Genomic DNA, 18555 nt, shown 5'->3' with positions numbered 1-18555 from the left:
CCCCCTCCCCCGGCCCTTTTTTCCCCCCCCCAAGTGTCATGACGCCCCCTTTAAAGGGAAAAAAAAAAAAAAAAAAAAAAAAAAAAGCACTTGTAACTGTGATGTTTGGTGTGATTTAAGAGCTTTGAATAGGCCGGTCACATGTCTTTGTTACAGGTGAGACCTGGTGGAACCCGGAGAAGATGGACGCCAACACCTGCTGCTACCTGGGCCTGATCTGCCGCCTCTTCAGTGTCATCATCAGCGGCGCCGCAGAGGGCCCGGTCGCCGGCAGCTGCAGGGAGCTGATGAAGCAGCTCGTCCAGGTGAGTCGTGTAGAGCAATATTTCTTCTCCCCAAAATTAAATGGTATTGAACATCTTTCCACGTTGCTCAGTCCCTCCAGGATTTCATGGTTGCTTTTGTGATTTTTTAATTTTTAATTTTTTTTGCAATCAAAATTGCAGATTTTGTGGTGCTAATTTATAAATATTTGCAAAGAAATGTGCAATATGTGCACTTATATGCTTATGTTGTTAAATGTGACTTTTTCTTTTACACCCCACATCATTCACAGACTATAAAATTGACACCGAGTTGTAAAAGTTGGAAATACTGCCACCCGCAGGTTGGAGGTAGAAGTCGTGTAAACCCAATGGGTTTGACCACATCTGAGGAAAAATTTCCACAAACTCACAGTCATGCGTTAGTTTGAAAAAATGTGGGAGTCTGTTGATTTTGTGTGAATTTCTGCGATCACAAAAAAAAAAAAAAAGAGTCCAATGATTACACATGTCTCCATCAGGTTCATCTACAGGAGCCCATCATACTCTTTAGATTCCTGTGCCTCATCTGGGGATACGGCAGTAACCGCGGAGACCAGCTGGACGTGAAGGTGGGCGCCGTCCTGCAGACCAGAGCGCTGTACATGGGCCGGGCTCTGATGGAGGTCCAGCCGGCCTCCATCCTGAACGAGCTGGCAGCTCCGGACTCACCAGGTGAGGAGCGGTTGCTCTGCAGGTCTGATTTTTTTGGGGGGTCTCTACTGGGACTTCATCTGCTCTCTTTGTGTCTCCTTGCCCCAGTCGTCATGTCCTTGGTATGCTGTCTCAGATCTCCGGTTCAGGAAGTCCGGAGGGCCGCCCTCAGCACCTTGCAGAGCCTATCGGGAGCCAGCAGCTCCCCCTTCCGCCCAATCATAGAGAGGCTGCAGAAAACCTCAGAGGAGATCATCACTGACGCGTCGTATCTGAGCACGGTGAGCTTTTCCGTCTCTAAACGCGGCATGCTCAGGATTCGTACAAGATCCTTGAAAACTTGACAAGGATTTTCAAGGTTTGGAACGTGCTGTATTTCTGTATGTAGTCCTTGAAGGTGCTTGGCATTGTTAGCTGGAATAAAGCTGAAATAATCTTCTGGGAGGAAAGACTCCTCACTGAAAGTCAAGTTATTATTGTGTTATGACATTTAAAGTGAACAGAAAGGTCATTTACCTTAGCAAAAATGGATTTGTTCAGCGTAACAAACATTTGTTATTTCTAATTGCTCAGTGAGTTCTTGATCTCTGTGACCGAAATAAAGGTGGTTTTAGGTTTTAGACGTTAAAATTAGTTGAAATGTGAGGATTATTTCTTTGCTGTACGAGTGTTTTGTTCTCAGACCAGTCAGTGTACAGGGTGTGTGTGACAGAGAATTTTCAAAACGTTTTCCCTATCGTAAGACATTAATAATAACAGTAACAGATGTCATATAACAGTGCATGAAACCATGTGGTCCCTGGAAAAGTTTAAAAACTTACCTTGAAAATGCCTGAAAAGTGCGTTTGTGGGGAAAAGTGTGCGATCAGACTGAACCTGCTCCTTAACTTGTCTAACTCAGTAATGAGTATTTGTCGCCTTCAGGTTCTCGGCGTTCTTCATGACGAGTCTTCGTCCGGCAAAGCGAAGTCGCGACAGGGGAAGCTGCAGGACGCGCTGCAGCAGCTGCTGAACTCCCGCTGCCCGACGTACACCGCCAGCACCCTGCTGGAGGCCCTAAGCTCCGTCAACGGAAAGGTGCGAATGTTTCCCACGCCCTTTATTTTATTTAGTTTTAATTTAATATCGTTTTATTTCACGTAGTTCTTATTTCCCGATCTTCCAGTCCGTCCTCTCCACCCTGCTTCCCACTCTGGAGCATCTCCTGGTGCAGACTTGCCCCGACACGTCGTCCCTGCTGCAGTCCGAAACCCAGCTTCTTCGGCTCGTACTTGGGAAGTTCAACGAGGCGTCGGCGCCCCTGCTGGCCGAGGACGAGAACTGCATGGATCTGTTCGTTAGAGCTCTGAAGTTGGACACCTGTCAGATCTTCGCTCTGGAACAGGTTGGGGGCCAGAACACTGCTGAATCCAAATTTCTCAGTTTGCTGAGACGGAAGACCATCGTGATTTTATTTGACGGTTTTATAGTTGAAAACTATATTCAAACCGAGTTTTATTCAAACCAAATAAAACAAGAATTTAAAAATCGTTCAATGTCCGTGTCTCCAGATCACAAAGCCGTTCTTCTCGGCCCTCGGAGACGAGAAGGCGCAGCAGAAGCTCCTGTCGGTGATGTTCGACCTGCTGGCGGAGGGCCGCAGCACGCTGGTGGCCAACACGGTCGGCAGCGTCTTCAAAGCGGTGAGAAAATCTAAAGGAAAAAGAAAAGTTAAAGCCGGCGTTCCGTTAAAAACTTTCAACGGTCGACGCTTTACCCATGTTTTTTAACAGATCGCCATCGATGCTCAGCTGGTCGCCAACGAGCTCGCTCCTCCAGACAGACCAAAAGTCAGCGTCACGGTCCAACAAACCCGCAGGAGCAGAATGGCTCAGAGGTACTCACCGTTTCTCTTCCTCACGTCAAGTGGGGTCCCCGTTTTTTTTTCCACACCATTATGATTAAATTAAAATGACGACCGTGGAGATCCATTCCAGTATTTAATGCCTTTTGATCTTATTTCAACCTGTTTTTATAGTAGATGCTTCATGTTGTGGGGCACCACAGAGCTGTCTGTTTGGACCTCTGTTTTTTGACTTCAGAGCTGCTTTTCTGATTTTTTTTTTTTTTTTTTGGTCTGGTCAGGAAACCTCAGGAGAGTGACAGTGTGTCTCCAGAGGGGGGCGCTGTGCCGTGGCAGAGAGTCACACTGATTCTGGAACTGCTGCAGCACAAGAAGAAGCTGAAGAGAGCCCAGGTGTTGGTGCCTGTTCTCTTCTCTCTTCTTTCCAGGTAACAAATAGCTGCTTCCTGTTTCGTGTTTTTAAATCATCATGAAATAAAATCTTTTAAGCAGAGCTCAAAATCTCCTTAGACCCCTTTTTCCAAATAGCAACAAATCTGGATAGGATGGAAAATGAACCAACGAATGATTACATCAAGCCTGTTTTACATTCTAGGGGAAATTTTACATGTTTATTATGTTTTTATTGTATCTGAAAGTAGTCCTATGTTAATTCTTTTGCCAGCTAGCAACAAAGTTACCAGTTTGCTTAAATAAGTCGCGCAATTTGTAAATAACTAGTGACAGAAATGCTGACATTGTTGGTATATTTCAAGTAAATTTTGTATTCCTACCTGAAAATGACAATATTTTGATTTATTTGGGTTCAGATTCCAGCTGATTCGTATGAAATAGAACAGGAGATGAAACTGAAATTGCTTGAAAATAAAACTTCAGGCTGTTGCATTTGGTTCCTGAAAAAATCGAGTAAACAACCAAAACCTAACGGGTAGAGTTTGACGAAAGGGGGGCGGAAATGGCACGCCCCTTCGCCAGGCTCTGATTGGTTACTTTATTGGTCTCACCAGGAGCCTGGAGCCAAGTGCAACCGATCAGACAAACATGGAGTACACCAAGCAGATGCTCCTCAGCTGCCTGCTAAACGTCTGCAACAGGCTGTCGCCCGACGGAGGCCCTCCAGCTGCAGGTGAGGAGGAGGAGGAAAAGGAGGCGGAGCTTCCAGTTTCCTGTCTGAACACAAGCTCACGTTTTGAATCCGTTCTCCGCAGACATCCTGGACGAAGAGAAGTTCAGCGTGGAGCTGGTGGTCCAGGTCATCAGGTCGTCCGACATGCCCCAGACTCACCACCACGCCCTGCTGCTGCTGGGCGCCACCGCCGCCATCTTCCCCGTAAGCTCCGCCTCCTCTGACAGGCGCATACCTGTTTAAATAAAGAACGTAAGAGAGCTTCCCGTGTCGCTCCCCCCAACCCCCTGCAGGAGAAAGTCCTCCACAACATCATGCCCATCTTTACCTTCATGGGAGCCAACATCCTGCGGCTGGACGACGCCTACAGCTTCAGAGTGATCGAGAAGACGATGCAGACGGTCGTCCCGGCTTTGGTCCGGGTGAGCTCGGTTAATTTACAGCGGAGATCGCCGCCGCCATTCCGCCGGCAGGAACGAAGAACCGAGTCTAACGCGGCGCTGATCTCTTCCCCCCGCAGGCCCACCGTCTCTCTGACGGCTCGTCCGCCCCCGTCATGGTTGCCGTGGTGACGAGGATCATGCACGTGTTCGCCGACGCGCTGCCTCACGTGCCCGAGCACCGGCGCCTGCCGGTCCTCGAGCAGCTGTTGACGGCGCTGGGCCCCGCCCACTTCCTGTGGATCCTTGTGCTGCTGCTGCTGAAGCTGCACGCCATACAGAGCGGCGGCGCCGGCGACAAGGTGACGCAGGCTCCCTCCGTTAACTTTAGGGAGATGTTCTGTGTGAGTTCCTGGATTTTTAAATGGGGTGTTTTTGTTTTTGTTTTGTTTTCCCGTGCAGGATGCAGCTCTGGAGAGCGACATGGACTTCTGGGTCTCCCTGTGCTGTCAGTTCGAGGTGAACCAGCAGCTCAACTCCCTCATCAGCATCCTCAACTTTCTGCTGCAGCTGCCAGACGATAAGGACGAAGGTGAGACCCAGGGAATTACAAAATCTGCTCCTGACCACGTCACTTCGGAATAATAATTCCTGCAGGCCTGAAACTAATTAATTGATTGGTTGTGATTAATTGACAACATTGGGAATTAGCTTAGCAATTGACCTATCATTAATTAGAGTGCATGGACTCAAAAAGAGACCATTTGCTGAAAGGAAAACATGTTTAGAACAGTAATAAAGCCAAATCTGTACAGAAACGATTTGGCTTTATTACATGTTGCTTTTAAGGTAAAAAAAAAAAAAAAACCTTCTTTGTCTGCAGATGTCTTCTACACAGAACTCCTTAAATGGCGTAGTTTTAGCTTTATCTGGTTCAAATGCAAACAGAAAGAAACATGCCAGCCCTACACTGTTTTTGTTAAGTCGAGCAGAAAAGCCTGAGCTTTTCAGATGTTGGCATTTGAAGTATTTGTTGTGTTGCAGCCGCAGCGAAGCCGGCGGTTCGCCGGCGAGCAGCCAAGAAGAAAGAGGACGAGCCGGAGGAAAAGACGGAGGACCTGATCTTCAGCGTGGAGACTCACAGCGGCAAAGAGCTGCGGCACTTTAAGTTCCTCTGCGTGTCCTTCATGGCTCAGCTGCTCGGCTCCAGCAGCTTCATCCAGAAGGTGGGAAGGAAGAATCCGCCGCCGCAGACGGGGAAGTCGGCATTTCTAAAACTTCCTTTCTGCTTTCAGGTCTCGGAGGAAGGCGACGACAGCAAAGCTTCTCTGCAGCAGCTGCAGCAGATGTGGGTACCTCTCGGGAACACAAGCAGGAATGCCAGCGAGAACGCTTCTCTGAGTACATTTGTGTGTGTGTGTGTGTGTGTGTGTGTGTGTCGCAGGCTGCTGGAGAAGATCCTGCGCTACATCCACTCTGTGGCTCGCTGCGTGGAGGACAATGCCGACAAGCCCACCGCCAAGTTCTGGAGAGTTCTGCTCAACAAGGCCTACGAAGTCCTGGACAAGGTCAGCGTCACGATAAAGACCTTCCCTCAGGGTTCAGACCTCAGAAATGCTTAACATTTCAATTAGGTATTTTCACGGTTTGGAGATTTCCGGATAAGGTGCTTCATATTCAAACTGCTGGGTTTGATTAGGATCTTTACACACACCTAACGTGTGTTCGCGCGTGTGAACCCTGCTCCCTTTAACACCCCGACTCCCCTCCAGGTGAACGCCCTGCTGCCCACAGACACCTTCATCACGGTGATGAAGGGGCTGATGGGAAACGAGTTGCCGTCGGTGCGGAGGAAGGCCATGGAGCTCCTTAACAACAAGCTGCACCACCGCACGCAGTGGGACGAGCAGCAGGTAACGTTTCCCGGTGTTGCCATCAAAACCCGTTGTCAATTATAACTTAGTTTGAACTTGCGTTAGACCCTTAAAAGACAAGCATTGATTCAAGCAGAAAACAAATCTTCCAGAGACTAAATGATGCAGAGAAGGTCTGGGGAAGTTTTTTTTATTTTTTATTACACATTGAAAGCGTCAAATAAAACCAATTAATACACATACATTGTACAATCACAGAGCAGAAAAAGCCACTAACACTGCAACAGAGTTTCATTTACAATTATTGGAACTAAAACTGATTGATTTTAGTGTACTGACAATCAGAGGTCCAATAAAACTGCTACTCTGGCAATTAATTCATAAATTTCTTGTTCTGACCCCGGAGTTTCTTTGCGCTCGTCTCAGGTGGCGTCGCTCCTACAGCTGACCTCTGACCTGCTGAGCATCGTCGGGAAGAGTCCCAGCAAGTCGTCCGAGGAGGCGGAGCAGGCCATCAACCGGCAGACGGCGCTCTACAGCCTCAAGCTGCTCTGTCGCACTTTTGGCTCCGCCCACAAAGACGTCTTCGTCCCCGTCCTGCAGCAGGCCGTGGACATCGTCACGGCGACGGCGGAGGACAAGAACGTGACGGGCAGCGCCCTGCTCTGCATCGCCGAGGTGGTCAGCGCGCTCAAGACCCTCGCCATCGCTCAGTTACCCAGGTAACGGGGTCGCGCCAACAGGCCGGCTCGGTGTTTCTCCAGCCCGCCGCTCACTCTCGCCGCCCTTCGCCCCCGGCAGGTTGATGCCCGCTGTCCTGCACATGCTCAACGACAAGAAGGAGCTGCTGACCAACGAGATCTACCTGCTCAGCGCCGTCACGGCCCTGCAGCGTGTCACCGAGACGCTGGTGCACTTCGTCAGCCCGTACCTGCAGGACATCGTGTTTCAGGTATGTCGCCCGGAGCCTGGCCGTCCCGATTGGAGCAGTGACTTTCACCTTCCTACTTCCTGTTTCTGCAGGTGTGCCACTTGACCCGCCTCACAGAGAGCTCGTCTTCTTCAACCTCATCGTCGTCATCGCCACGTTCCCAGCTCTGCCTTCGTCTGTCGTCCCTGAGGAACACGTTGGCCACCAACCTGCCCCCCAGGGTCCTGCTGCCCACCGTATCCAGGTGTTACAGCTGCATGGTGGAGGACAGGAAGGTGAGTGGCTCAACACTTTTTTTTCCCTTTTGTTCAGTGAGAAATCTAGAAAATATTTCGGCTTTTCCAATAAAAAATTTGTTGTTTTTGTTTTTTTAATTGAGAAAAAAAAAAATTTAATAAATTTCATAAATACAAAGAAAAAACTAGGAAAAGGACACAGAATGTGAAATAAAGTGTGCCAGGGGCTTCTACAAAAAAATATTGGTACAAAAAAAAAAAAAATTTTCCGGCTGCATTTGTATTTTTTTTTCCCATGAAAATCAAAAATTAAATGCTCAAACTTTATAGTGAAAATTTAGCATCAGGGTTACAAATGATAAAGTTATTACATGTTCCAACTTACAGCTGGGTTCTACTGTTTTAATACATTTAATCATTTATTATATTCTGAACTCTTCACATCATATTTTTTTCCACTGAGTTTTTTTTGTTCCAATAGAAAGCAGCTGAAGATAGAGAAATAACATCTTGTCGATAGATCATTTTGATATCTTTACAAGTGGAAGAACAAACAAACTTTGCCAACAGTGGATAAAAAGTTTCATCTCTGTGCTGCTCCGTTTCCCTGCAGGGCCAGCTGGCGGCGCTGATGAGCATCCTACAGGAGCACATCGGCCACATGGAGCGAGAGCAGCTCAGCGCCCACCAATCAGAACTCACCACTTTCTTCCTGACTTCCCTGGACTTCCGGGCCGAACACTGCCAGGTGAGCTGAAGCAGAATCGGTTCCCCACGGACCCGACTCGGGTCAGTTCGGACCTGACTGGCTCTCCTCCTCGCATCAGGGCGACCTGGAGAAGGCGTGGCAGGTCGAGGGCGGAGTCATCGACTGTCTGATCGCCATGGTGATGAAGCTGTCGGAAGTCACGTTCAGGCCGCTCTTCTTCAAGGTGACGTTCGCGTCGATCCTGAGGTTCGACCAGCATTTTCTGCGGAAGCAGAAATCGACTGAGGCCGTTTGTTTGTCTGCCGCAGCTCTTCGATTGGACTAAATCGGACAGCAGAGACCGTCTGCTGACGTTTTACCGCCTCTGCGACCGCATCGCCGAGCGCCTCAAGGGACTCTTCGTGCTTTTCGCGGGAAACCTGGTGAAGCCTCTGGCAGACGTGCTGAGACAGACCAACAGCTCTAAAACAGGTTCCTGATCCAGATAGAAAACATGACTTACTTTTATTAAAATATAATCATCTTTTCACACTTGAACTAATTTATTTCTCTATATGAGGTAAACTGTCTCTTGTAATAGTAGATAGAATAAACTTTACTGTTCAGAATTAAATAGTAACATATTTTTATTTTTCTCTGATTGAACTTTAATAATAGGTTAAAAGTGTATTTTATTCACTATGCCTTTTTTTTTTACATTTAAATTTAGGATGTTTTGTTTTTTCAGTTGTATGGCATGATGTCACTGTAGCTGTTATCACAAAAGATTTAGTTAAATATTCCTAATTTGATTATATTCATAGAAAGTTTGGGGCTGGGCAATATGGCTTAACGTTATAAGCATAAAATTAGGACTTTATTCTTCTAATATTGCAACTTTTTTCTGATAAATAAGAATCAAAAAACTAAAATCGTACCCTGGCCCTAATATTCCGTTATAAAGTTGATCTGAATTCAAAGTCCAAATAATTAGAAGCTGTAAAATATGCTACCAAGGGCGCGCTGACATCACTCTGAACTACGGAAACAAAAGGAGCACATTGGTGATAAAAAAAAAATAAAAATTTCCATAACTAAAATCTAAAACTTTGATTTATTGATAAAATCCATTTATCAGCTAGCCCTAATTTAATAGAATATGTATCACTTTATTTGTAAGACATAATAGTAATTACAATTTCTATTATCTATTGGCAGCTGACGTATTTCAATTTTTTTAAAACAGTTTTTTATTCTTAGTTTAGGAATTGTTTTGAACATTTCACTTTTATTTTGCCAGTTTTTATGAGCTACAAATTTCAGGCTTTAGCAATAATGTAATAATAATCGTTTTATAAATGTTTTGCACCTGGTAGATGACGCTGACCTTTGACCTCCCGTCTCTTCCAGATGAGCTCGTCTTTGACTCGGATCGCTCGGAGGAGAAGAACTGCCTGCTGCTTCGGTTGGTGCTCGACGTTCTCCAGAAGATCTCCCTGTACGACACGCAGAAGTTCCTGAGCCGAGAGCGGGCCGACGCCCTGCTGGGCCCGCTGGTGGACCAGGTGAGACGCAGCTCCATGTTCCAGAGCTCGGAACCTGAACGAACGCGATCCGAAGGTTCCCCATTACGTGTCTCTGTGTGCAGCTGGAGAACGCCCTGGGCGGGCCGCAGGTCTACCAGAACCGGGTCGTCCAGCATCTGGTTCCCTGCGTGGGTCAGTTCGCCGTGGCGATGGCCGACGACTCTCAGTGGAAAACCCTCAACTATCAGATCCTGCTCAAGACGAGACACAGCGACTCCAAGGTGAGCTCAACTTTGAGTTCCGCCTGCGAGTAACGGATATTTTAGTCATGGATTAAGCGATACGCCAGTTGATTGATCGATTAATCAATCGATTCTTCAAGTCAAGAACTGATTCATCACCATTAATCGTTTCATCCCTGAGCACCGCCTTCCAGGCTGTTGATCCTGAATCCGAATATCCTCTCTTCGTCTGCAGGTGCGCTTCTCCTCCCTCCTCATGCTGATGGAGCTGGCGTCCAGACTGAAGGAAAACTACGTGGTTCTGCTGCCCGAGACCATCCCGTTCCTGGCCGAGCTCATGGAGGGTGAGGACTTGCGTAATTGACTTGGTTCTCAGTTGGTCTCCGCTTAAAAATCAGGGTCATTTCAGTGTAAGCTTCCTGTGTGTGTGTGTTTCTGCTGATATCGTGATTAATGGCGTGTGCATCCGTTTGCTTTGCAGATGAATGTGAGGAAGTGGAGCAGCAGGTCCAGAAGGTCATCCAGGAGATGGAGAACATCTTGGGAGAGCCACTGCAGAGCTACTTCTAGTCCGATACAATACCACATGGAACACGTTTCAAAGAGCGACACGGGAAACACCGTTTTCCCCTCCAACTGATCCTCTTAAAGTAAAATATTAGTTTTTATACGAGGAAAATAAACGTTTTAATTGAAATCACGTTTGTCTGCTTCCATTTTTAACAATGACGAGGAAACTGAGCGTAACATTTAAACCGTAATGCAGCGACTAACTTGCAGGCGTTGCTATGGAGTCCAGTGAGCAGTGGTGACGCCTGCTCGGTATAGTTTTCCAGTTTGGTGGGAACATGAGTTGGAATCTTTGTTTTTGTTGTAGTTGTTTTTTCTTAGGGGGTTTCTGATGTAATGGAAAATTTTAGAATGTGCACCTCATCCCCTCTTCTGCTTTAGGTATTTCTGCATAGTCTTATCATGAGATTGGTCAAGCTGCTCTCAACACCTCTGCAGTGTCATGTAACAGCAGGGGAGAGCTCCTTGTTCCTGGAGACTATCTAAGTGTTACTTCCCCAACGTAGAACTTATCTGCCTCTTTAGCATGAAAGAACAACCCCCCTTTCCTTAACAATAGACAAATGGCCGGACCATCTGTGTTGGGCTCCACAGAATCCCTGGTACATCACAATCAGGGATTCACACCTATAGTTCAATCTAGTCTCAAATGGCTGACCAGAACCTAGAAAAGGAAGGCAGAGTCACTGTTTCTTCTCATCCAGACTCTTGTTAAAGAGCCACAACACTGGCTTAATAAAAACCCATTGTTCACTTCTCAAATCCAGTTTAAACCCTTGCTGGCATTTGAAAGGTTGGCACTGCGTTAACCTTTCAACCAGAAAATGGATGGACATCCATCCATTTTCTTTACATCCTTGTCCCTTAGTGGGGCCGGGAGGGGTGCTGGTGCCCATCTCCAGCTAACGTTCCGGGTGAGAAGTGGGGTCACCCTGGACAGGTCGCCAGTCTGTCGCAGGGCAACACAGAGACTCACAAGACAAACAACCATGCACACTCACACCGAGGGGCAGTTTGGAGAGGCCAATACAGTCATGTTTTTGGACTGTGGGAGGAAACCGGAGTACCCGGAGAAAACCAACACATGCACAGGGAGAACATGCAAACTGGATATTTACTAATAATACAGTCCCACTTCAAAGCGAAACCCTCCCAACCCCCCAAAAAAGAAACAGTTTCATTGTTTAAAAAAAAAAAAAAAACATTTGCATGATTTGGGGCCCAAAGTGTTTTTTGCAATTTGTGTAGGAAAATGTCCTATTCATTTGTAGATCACGTTATAACTGGGGAGGGATGCTCTGTGTCCTCACAATGTGTTTTCTGCTGTTCAGAACATTCCCAAGCTTGCCACCAAGAAGCAACTTGTGTATTTTCTGGGTATGACCTTTTGTTGCAGAAATTTTATCTTAACGACTCAATCTTTGAACCCCCCCTAGGAATCCTCGTTCATGGTGAGGGCCTGTATGCTTTTGACTTGGGTTCTTGTACCCCTGAAGCTGCAAAACAAACAAAAAAACAACTTGTTTTTGCCTCTCGTGGCATTGTTGGTTGCAGCCTGCTCACCCTTGTTCTTTATTTGGCTTCAATCACCTTTTTGGAGCAAAAAACCTCATCATTTGGCAGCGCATTGGCCCAGACACATATTTGTCCTCTTGGACATCACCAGCAACACTCGAGCACAGTACAGTTTCAATTGTTGCGATACTTCTCCCCACACCTGAACATAGAGACCCTAACTGTTGTGGTGCTGCTGCTTTTGAGCAGATTTGCACTTCCAGGACTGTCATTTCATTTCCGATTCACTCTTCAAAACCCTGATCTTGTTCCCTATGAAGGATGTCTCTGCCTCTTGTGATACTAAAAAAACTTTAAAAAAAAAAAAAAGATTGAAAGGAATGATTTTCACATGGCATTCTGACCTTTGGTTCTCAATGCCTCTTTACTTCTCTGTGCAAATGGCTGAAGTTATTTCTCTTGTTGAAGCTTGCAAACTTTCCACAGTCATGATAATCTGCAGTTTCATGTTATCCATTTAGAGTTGTGCATTTTTTTTAAATCACTGGAAAATGGAAGAGTAGATTCTAATGCAAAAGAAACAGCCAGAGCCCCTTTAGCCTAACCCCCTGCTGCTTTGTGTCCTTTACAGTCCTTTGTTTCCACAGGTGAGAAGTTGTCTGTAGCAGATTTCAGGCGCAGCTGTCTCAGATGGTGTGAAGATGCCCTGATGTTGAACTATTTTTTCCTTAACCATTTCTTTTTTTTATTTTACCAAATGGACACACATTTGTAGTTCCCTTTTAAGGGAACAGGCCGCTCCCCTCCACTGCGGTTTGTGACTATGCAATGTTATCCTACTGTAAAACCTCTCCACTGTTTTTTAAGTCGTATTTAGGCTGTGAAAGCTGCACACTCGACCCCTGCGACTTGACGATGGTGAAGAAGAAACCTTAGCGAACACTGGTGACTTGGCAAGGAACTTTCCAAGGGCTTTTTGTGACTCAGGCTGCTGAAGGAGCCATCTGGATCCATACAAGCCAGTGCAGATGACCTCCAACCCGACGTCAGCCATCCTGATTACAGCAAGAGAGTAGGTAGTGGAAAAACTTCACTCCAACGGTGTGTTCGAGTGCTAGAAACCTCTGACAGCACAGAAAGAAGAGATCCGGAAAAGATCCCTTTCGACACCCTGCCAGATCCCAAGAAGAGCTGTCGGCAGGAGCTCATTTGCAAGGCCTGCACAAGCTTCATCAGCGTCATCTTCCTTCAATGAGGGCTGTGGTTGCTGCTGCCACTGCTCCTGCCAGAGACATGCTCCAATTTTCATGAAACAAAGATACTTGCTTTTCTGAGAATGGAAAACAAATTGTCAGTAGTTTTCTTGCATGGTTTCAAACCCCCTCTCCTGGGCACCTCAAGAAAGAAAGGGGGGGGGGGGGGAAAGCTATCTATGCTGGCTTATTGTGACTGATCTTCAACCTGTAATGACTTACTTTATCTGAGTCTTCTTTGTGAAGTACATACAATTGTGTATTGACATTTTCATGTATTATCTCAATTTTCATGATCTTTTGTGTGGTTAATATGAACAATGTTTATCATAATCAAAAGAAGGGAATGTAATGGAAAATTTTATAATGTGCACCTCATCCCCTCTTCTGCTTTAGGTATTTCTGCATAGTCTTATCATGAGATTGGTCAAGCTGCTCTCAAGACCTCTGCAGTGTCAGCAGGGGAGAGCTCCTTGTTCCTGAAGACTATCTAAGTGTTACTTCCCCAACATAGAACTTATCTGCCTCTTTAGCATGAAAGAACAACCCCCTTTCCTTAACAATAGACAAATTGCCGGACCATCTGTGTTGGGCTCCACAGAATCCCTGGTACATCACAATCAGGGATTCATAGTTCGGTCAAGTCTCTCTTCTCTGACCAGAACTTATAAAAGGAAGCCAGATCCACTGTTAGTCAGAGCAGACTTGACAGACTCCTTTGACTCTGTATTTCTGTCACTATTTTACGACAACTTTTTATTTCTAATAGACAACGTACGTACAAAGTTTCCGTAGCGATGGTCTATGAATAAAACTGAGGTTTTATCATCCTCTGAATTCAGGTTACACTTCAACGGTTTAATAATTTTAACTCATAATTCTGACTTTGTCCTTAGTTTTGCTGATCTGTTTTCTGACAATGAATTTCAAATCTTTTTGTGATGCCATATGATCAAAAACTTGAATAGTTTATAGTGGAAATAAGCTACCCTAATAGCTTGGAAAATGAGCTCATAGTCAGCAAATTGAATAAATTCATGCTTAGAATAGTTTGAAAAAAAAATTGGGTTTGAAATTTAACAATTTAACAAGAGTGTGACATCTATGTCACAAACTATATTTGTCTTCGTCGTATTGTATTTGCAGAAACACGACCGAGTTTGCGCTTTTAGCAGCAAACTTTACTGACGTATAATTCTCCAACCTTGTCAACAGGAGTCTAGGCAGTTAGGAGAAGGTTAACAGTTCAAGAACACTGAATGTACTTTATACGCTTTGTACCTGGGGAAACTTTCATCTTAGTAAGTGTTTTTTTTTTTAAGATACTTAGGCGTTTTTTATTTGGTGGATAAATGCAGAGCAGTGTACATAACTTTCGGGTGTAGCATGAAGAGGAGTGTAATGTATTTCTCTTAATATTTCAGTTACAGAAACGTTTTTAGCGTACCATTAAAGTGTGTGCGCGTGTTAGCTCGTGATGTATTTCCCCTTCTGACGCCTAAAAATCTCAATTTTACATGACGACGTTTAGAACGTTCGTTAATTAAATGAGATTGTGACGCGCTTGTTACGTCAGAGCGGTCAAGCCCCCTGGAGTCTCCTCCTGTCCCTCTGACGTCATACAGAGTTTATGAGCAGCTCGCGGGGTTCCGCACCCACCATCCGTCTGTCGGCATGAAGGGCGCGCGCACCCTGCAGCAGCTCTCGCTAACCGTGAAGCGGAGCCTTCATCATCATCCTCCTCCTCCTCTGCAGCGTTCCGTGGGAATTATCGGAGCGCCTTTCTCCAAGGGCCAGGTGAGAGCGCGTGCACTGGCCAGGAGTGTGTGTGTCTGTTGACCAGTGCGTGTAGTGAGCCTCCGCGTGTGTTGCAGTCCAAGGATGGAGTGGAGTGCGCCCCGAGCAAGTTACGAGCAGCAGGACTCCTGGACCGTCTACGGCAACAGGGTGAGAACTTTAAATATTAGAAAAATTAAGTGCTAAAAAGCACAATTGTTATATTTATTCCTCGCTAATTAGCTAAAGATTCATAAAACATTCGATTAATATAATATAATATAATATAACAACAACACACTACTAAGCATGACGGCACGCGATTAAATCTTGACAGTAACACTACAATTTATGTTTAACTTAAATATTTACACAAACTTAATAAGTTTATGAATTCTTCCAAGCAAATGTATCAATGTTTCTTGGTTGGAAATAATAATAATAATAATAATAATAATAATAATAATAATAATAATAATAATAATAATAATAAACAATAAAAACAAGGTTTTATACAGAAAAATCCTATATCTTTATTATTAATTAATTTGATTTTAAAATGTTACTTATTGCACTTTTTGTAATTTTTACTTTACTATTTAATTATACTTTTACTTACATTAATTTCCCTCTCACCTCCTGTTAGGTCCTTTTGTTATGTGTTTCTAAAACTCATCTTAGTGTTATTAATGTGAACATGTAAATATTACAGCTTCGCCTCCTGTGAGGTTAAACTTCTCTGTGAGGTTGAGTTCTGCTTTAACGCCTGCTGAGTTTAGGTTCAAGGTGAAATCAGATTGAAACTCCAGGAAAGTGAGTTCACTGTCCTTAGTGCTGATGGCGACATGGGTTGTCCTGTTTATATTCCCGTTATAGACAAACAGACGGCACCAGTGCAAAAAAAAAAAAAAAAAAAATTTCTGATGACTTGTCCCCAGATTTTTGTTTCACAATTTTTTTTTCATACCCAAAAACATTTTCCAAGAAAACCCCCCAAAACTGATCCATCTGAAAGTTGCCTGTTAAACAACACCTTTTTGTGACAGTGAGGCTCTGATTATATACAACAACATAAATATTGTGACGCAATTACAAGTCAGATGTATGGGGTTCCATTAGGTACAGCAAGAATGTGAAACATCTGAGTCCAAAATTTGAAGTTAGAGCTACAGTTTGGAGTAACAAGGAAGTTATTAACTGGTAAAAAGAAAAAAAAAATCCTCCCAGGTTTTGGTTAGTCTGCTGGAACATTTCAAACTCTGACCTCCATTCTCCGGTAAAATACTGAGTAACAGATGAATGTACAGTTTCACATCAGTCAGTGAATGCATCACTGTTTAAAGTAAATGTTTACAGTCATTCCAACGTTAATGTTTTCCCCAGGTACCTGTACCGAACCACACGCAGCCTTTGATTTTCATTGTTTCTTCTGCTGATACTCGTCCTGTTGAGGAGCTACAGAGGTCCTTTGTGAGAGGATGTTTAAACAGAAACCAAAAGACCTCCAGGGAGGACACTGAGCCCTGAACAGATGTGTCCTCTGATAGACATGTCCTCATATGATATGTCCTCAAAAGTTCAGTCTGACCGTCTAATGGTGACTCATTTCATACTGTTTATCCTCTGTTTACAGGAAACAGATCTGTGCTAATGTTCGCACAAAAGGAAACCGTTCTGAGAAGCAGATTCTCAACGTGACATGAATATTCAGAACACTTGATTCCTTCAGGTGACAAGAGAACCCGATGTTGACTCTGTGTGCTTAGGCTGTGCCGTGAAGGACTACGGGAACCTGACGTTTGAGAACGTTGCACTTGACGAGCCGGTCAATGGGTCAAAAAGTGTCCGGACGGTGGGAAGTGCCAACCAGAGGCTGTCGGAGGCGGTGAAGGCAGTGAAGAGGGATGGGCACACCGCCGTGATCCTTGGAGGAGACCACAGGTCAGCTCATAGAAACAATCGAGAGCAGAACCGCATCAGAACACAGCCAGTGGCTCGGAAAATTTTCATGAATTAAAATTAATTATTGTATGATCTAGTGTTTATTAGTGACAGGTTCCAATTGATTATGCAAACTAATCAACATACTTTAAGAGTTAATGTGTATTTTCATCTTCATGCATCAAGACTTGGTTTACAGTTCTTTAGATATGTCTGTATAGGACAGTTTGATGGTGAAACTTACTGTGGAAATGAAACACGCACATGCAATTAAAGCAGGTAACTTTTGAAACTATTAGTAGTGATTTCATTATTATATGTTGTTTCTCTTGAAAGAAAATATAAATGGTTTTGAAGGATTGAATTGATCCCATAGGGTTGCTAAAACTGTTTTCCGTCCTCAGTCTCGCCATTGGCTCCATCCACGGTCACACCGCAGCCGTCGGACCAGTGAGCGTCGTTTGGGTCGATGCCCACGCCGACATCAACACGCCGCTGACCTCAAACACAGGAAACATCCATGGGCAGCCCATGTCGTACCTCCTGTACGAGTTGCAGTCGAAGGTGAGCGTAGCCCTGCCCGTCCATCCGAAATCACACCCGCAACACAGAATGCTTCAGATGTTCTTCTTCTTCACCTCAGCTCCCCCCGTTACCAAACTTTTCCTGGATGAAGCCCTGTGTGTCGTCCCGGGATCTCGTCTACATCGGCCTGAGAGACGTGGATCCGGCGGAGTGGTGAGTACGGCTGCCAGAACGTCGGGAATTTAACTTAAAACACGTCTCTAAAACCTCAAGTCTTTCCCTTCACAGCTACATTATGAAGTTGTTGGCGGTGAAGGTGTTCTCCATGACACAGGTGGATCAGCTGGGCATGGCCAGAGTTATGGAGGAGACGTGCGATTACCTGTGGGACAGGTGAGTCTCACCTTGTGGACTTTCAGGCTCAGATGATCAGTGTCACCTGCAGGAATTGTCTGCGGATTTCTGTCCAAGTAGGAGTAGGAACCAAAACTACAGCACCATGTGGTACTGTCAGATAGTAACAGGATGTTTCTGTTCTGCAAACTAAATGTAAGGAGAGCAACAGGAGGTCAGGTGACCCTATTCGTGATTTCAAAAACTGTTTTCATTTATTTTTTCTCTGGGTTTTGTGTTTGAAGAACAAAGAAACCGATCCACCTGAGCTATGACATTGACGCCATCGACCCTTCCATTACCCCAGCAACAGGAACACCTGCGGTAGGAGGGCTCACCTACAGAGAGGGGGTTTACATCACAGAGTACCTCTATCAGACAGGTACAAGCAGTGCTTGCTGCCACCTATAGGCAGCAACAGTAACTCCACACATCAGTCCCTGTTGCATCACAGCACCTAACAGAACCAGTTGGTCCTCAGGTCTGCTCTCGGCTGTGGACATGGTGGAGGTGAACCCTCTGAGGGGACGAACGGAGGACGACGTCCGCTCTACCGTCAGCACGGCGGTTGACCTGCTGCTCGGATGTTTCGGACGTCGTCGGGAAGGAAACCACCTGCCAGATTATTCCCTGCCAGAGCCGTAACAAGGACAATTCCTGTCTGTCTGCCAGGAGCCCGAACGCATCACACCGAGAAATCCTTCACTATGAATGCAACTGCTGCTATGAGGCCTCGAGGTGGTCATCTTCCAGTTTTAAAAACTCAATCAGTTCACTCAA

The 18555-nt window shown here is 45.3% G+C and overlaps 2 protein-coding genes across 2 annotated transcripts in view; both read left to right on the top strand.

The window, feature by feature from the left end:
* Positions 1–10504, top strand: part of heatr1 (HEAT repeat containing 1) — a 19989-nt gene extending 9485 nt beyond the window's left edge. The window contains exons 18-44 of the mRNA XM_015019514.1: positions 157–305; positions 785–977; positions 1065–1237; positions 1881–2033; positions 2122–2340; positions 2507–2638; positions 2729–2832; positions 3081–3227; positions 3807–3925; positions 4008–4129; positions 4219–4347; positions 4446–4667; positions 4768–4897; positions 5350–5531; positions 5601–5653; positions 5750–5873; positions 6078–6218; positions 6606–6901; positions 6981–7131; positions 7203–7385; positions 7960–8094; positions 8174–8278; positions 8364–8526; positions 9445–9599; positions 9683–9841; positions 10038–10146; positions 10284–10504. Of these exons, the coding sequence (XP_014875000.1) occupies positions 157–305; positions 785–977; positions 1065–1237; positions 1881–2033; positions 2122–2340; positions 2507–2638; positions 2729–2832; positions 3081–3227; positions 3807–3925; positions 4008–4129; positions 4219–4347; positions 4446–4667; positions 4768–4897; positions 5350–5531; positions 5601–5653; positions 5750–5873; positions 6078–6218; positions 6606–6901; positions 6981–7131; positions 7203–7385; positions 7960–8094; positions 8174–8278; positions 8364–8526; positions 9445–9599; positions 9683–9841; positions 10038–10146; positions 10284–10372 (4037 nt within the window). The 3' untranslated portion in view covers positions 10373–10504. The remainder of the gene's footprint in view (positions 1–156; positions 306–784; positions 978–1064; positions 1238–1880; positions 2034–2121; positions 2341–2506; positions 2639–2728; positions 2833–3080; positions 3228–3806; positions 3926–4007; positions 4130–4218; positions 4348–4445; positions 4668–4767; positions 4898–5349; positions 5532–5600; positions 5654–5749; positions 5874–6077; positions 6219–6605; positions 6902–6980; positions 7132–7202; positions 7386–7959; positions 8095–8173; positions 8279–8363; positions 8527–9444; positions 9600–9682; positions 9842–10037; positions 10147–10283) is intronic.
* Positions 5464–18555, top strand: arg1 (arginase 1). Its single transcript, XM_015019519.1, has 9 exons — positions 5464–5470; positions 14795–14937; positions 15015–15087; positions 16683–16857; positions 17262–17421; positions 17501–17595; positions 17671–17775; positions 18021–18157; positions 18257–18555. The coding sequence occupies exons 2-9, from the start codon at positions 14815–14817 to the stop codon at positions 18418–18420; spliced, it is 1032 nt and encodes a 343-aa protein (XP_014875005.1). The 5' UTR covers positions 5464–5470; positions 14795–14814; the 3' UTR covers positions 18421–18555.

Source organism: Poecilia latipinna, unplaced genomic scaffold (genome assembly GCF_001443285.1).
Source record: "Poecilia latipinna isolate Pla-1442-1.1 unplaced genomic scaffold, P_latipinna-1.0 Scaffold2441, whole genome shotgun sequence".
In the NCBI taxonomy this organism is placed as follows: domain Eukaryota; kingdom Metazoa; phylum Chordata; class Actinopteri; order Cyprinodontiformes; family Poeciliidae; genus Poecilia; species Poecilia latipinna.
Note: the sequence above shows the minus strand (reverse complement) of the source record. Positions and strands in the feature narration are given on the sequence as shown.

Excerpts from the sequence above, each read along its gene's own strand:
- arg1 (XM_015019519.1), top strand. The coding sequence starts at position 14,815 with ATGAAGGGCGCGCGCACCCTGCAGCAGCTCTCGCTAACCGTGAAGCGG. Across the intron at positions 17,776-18,020 it reads TGCGATTACCTGTGGGACAG|AACAAAGAAACCGATCCACC; the intron begins GTGAGTCTCACC and ends TTGTGTTTGAAG. Across the intron at positions 18,158-18,256 it reads AGAGTACCTCTATCAGACAG|GTCTGCTCTCGGCTGTGGAC; the intron begins GTACAAGCAGTG and ends GTTGGTCCTCAG.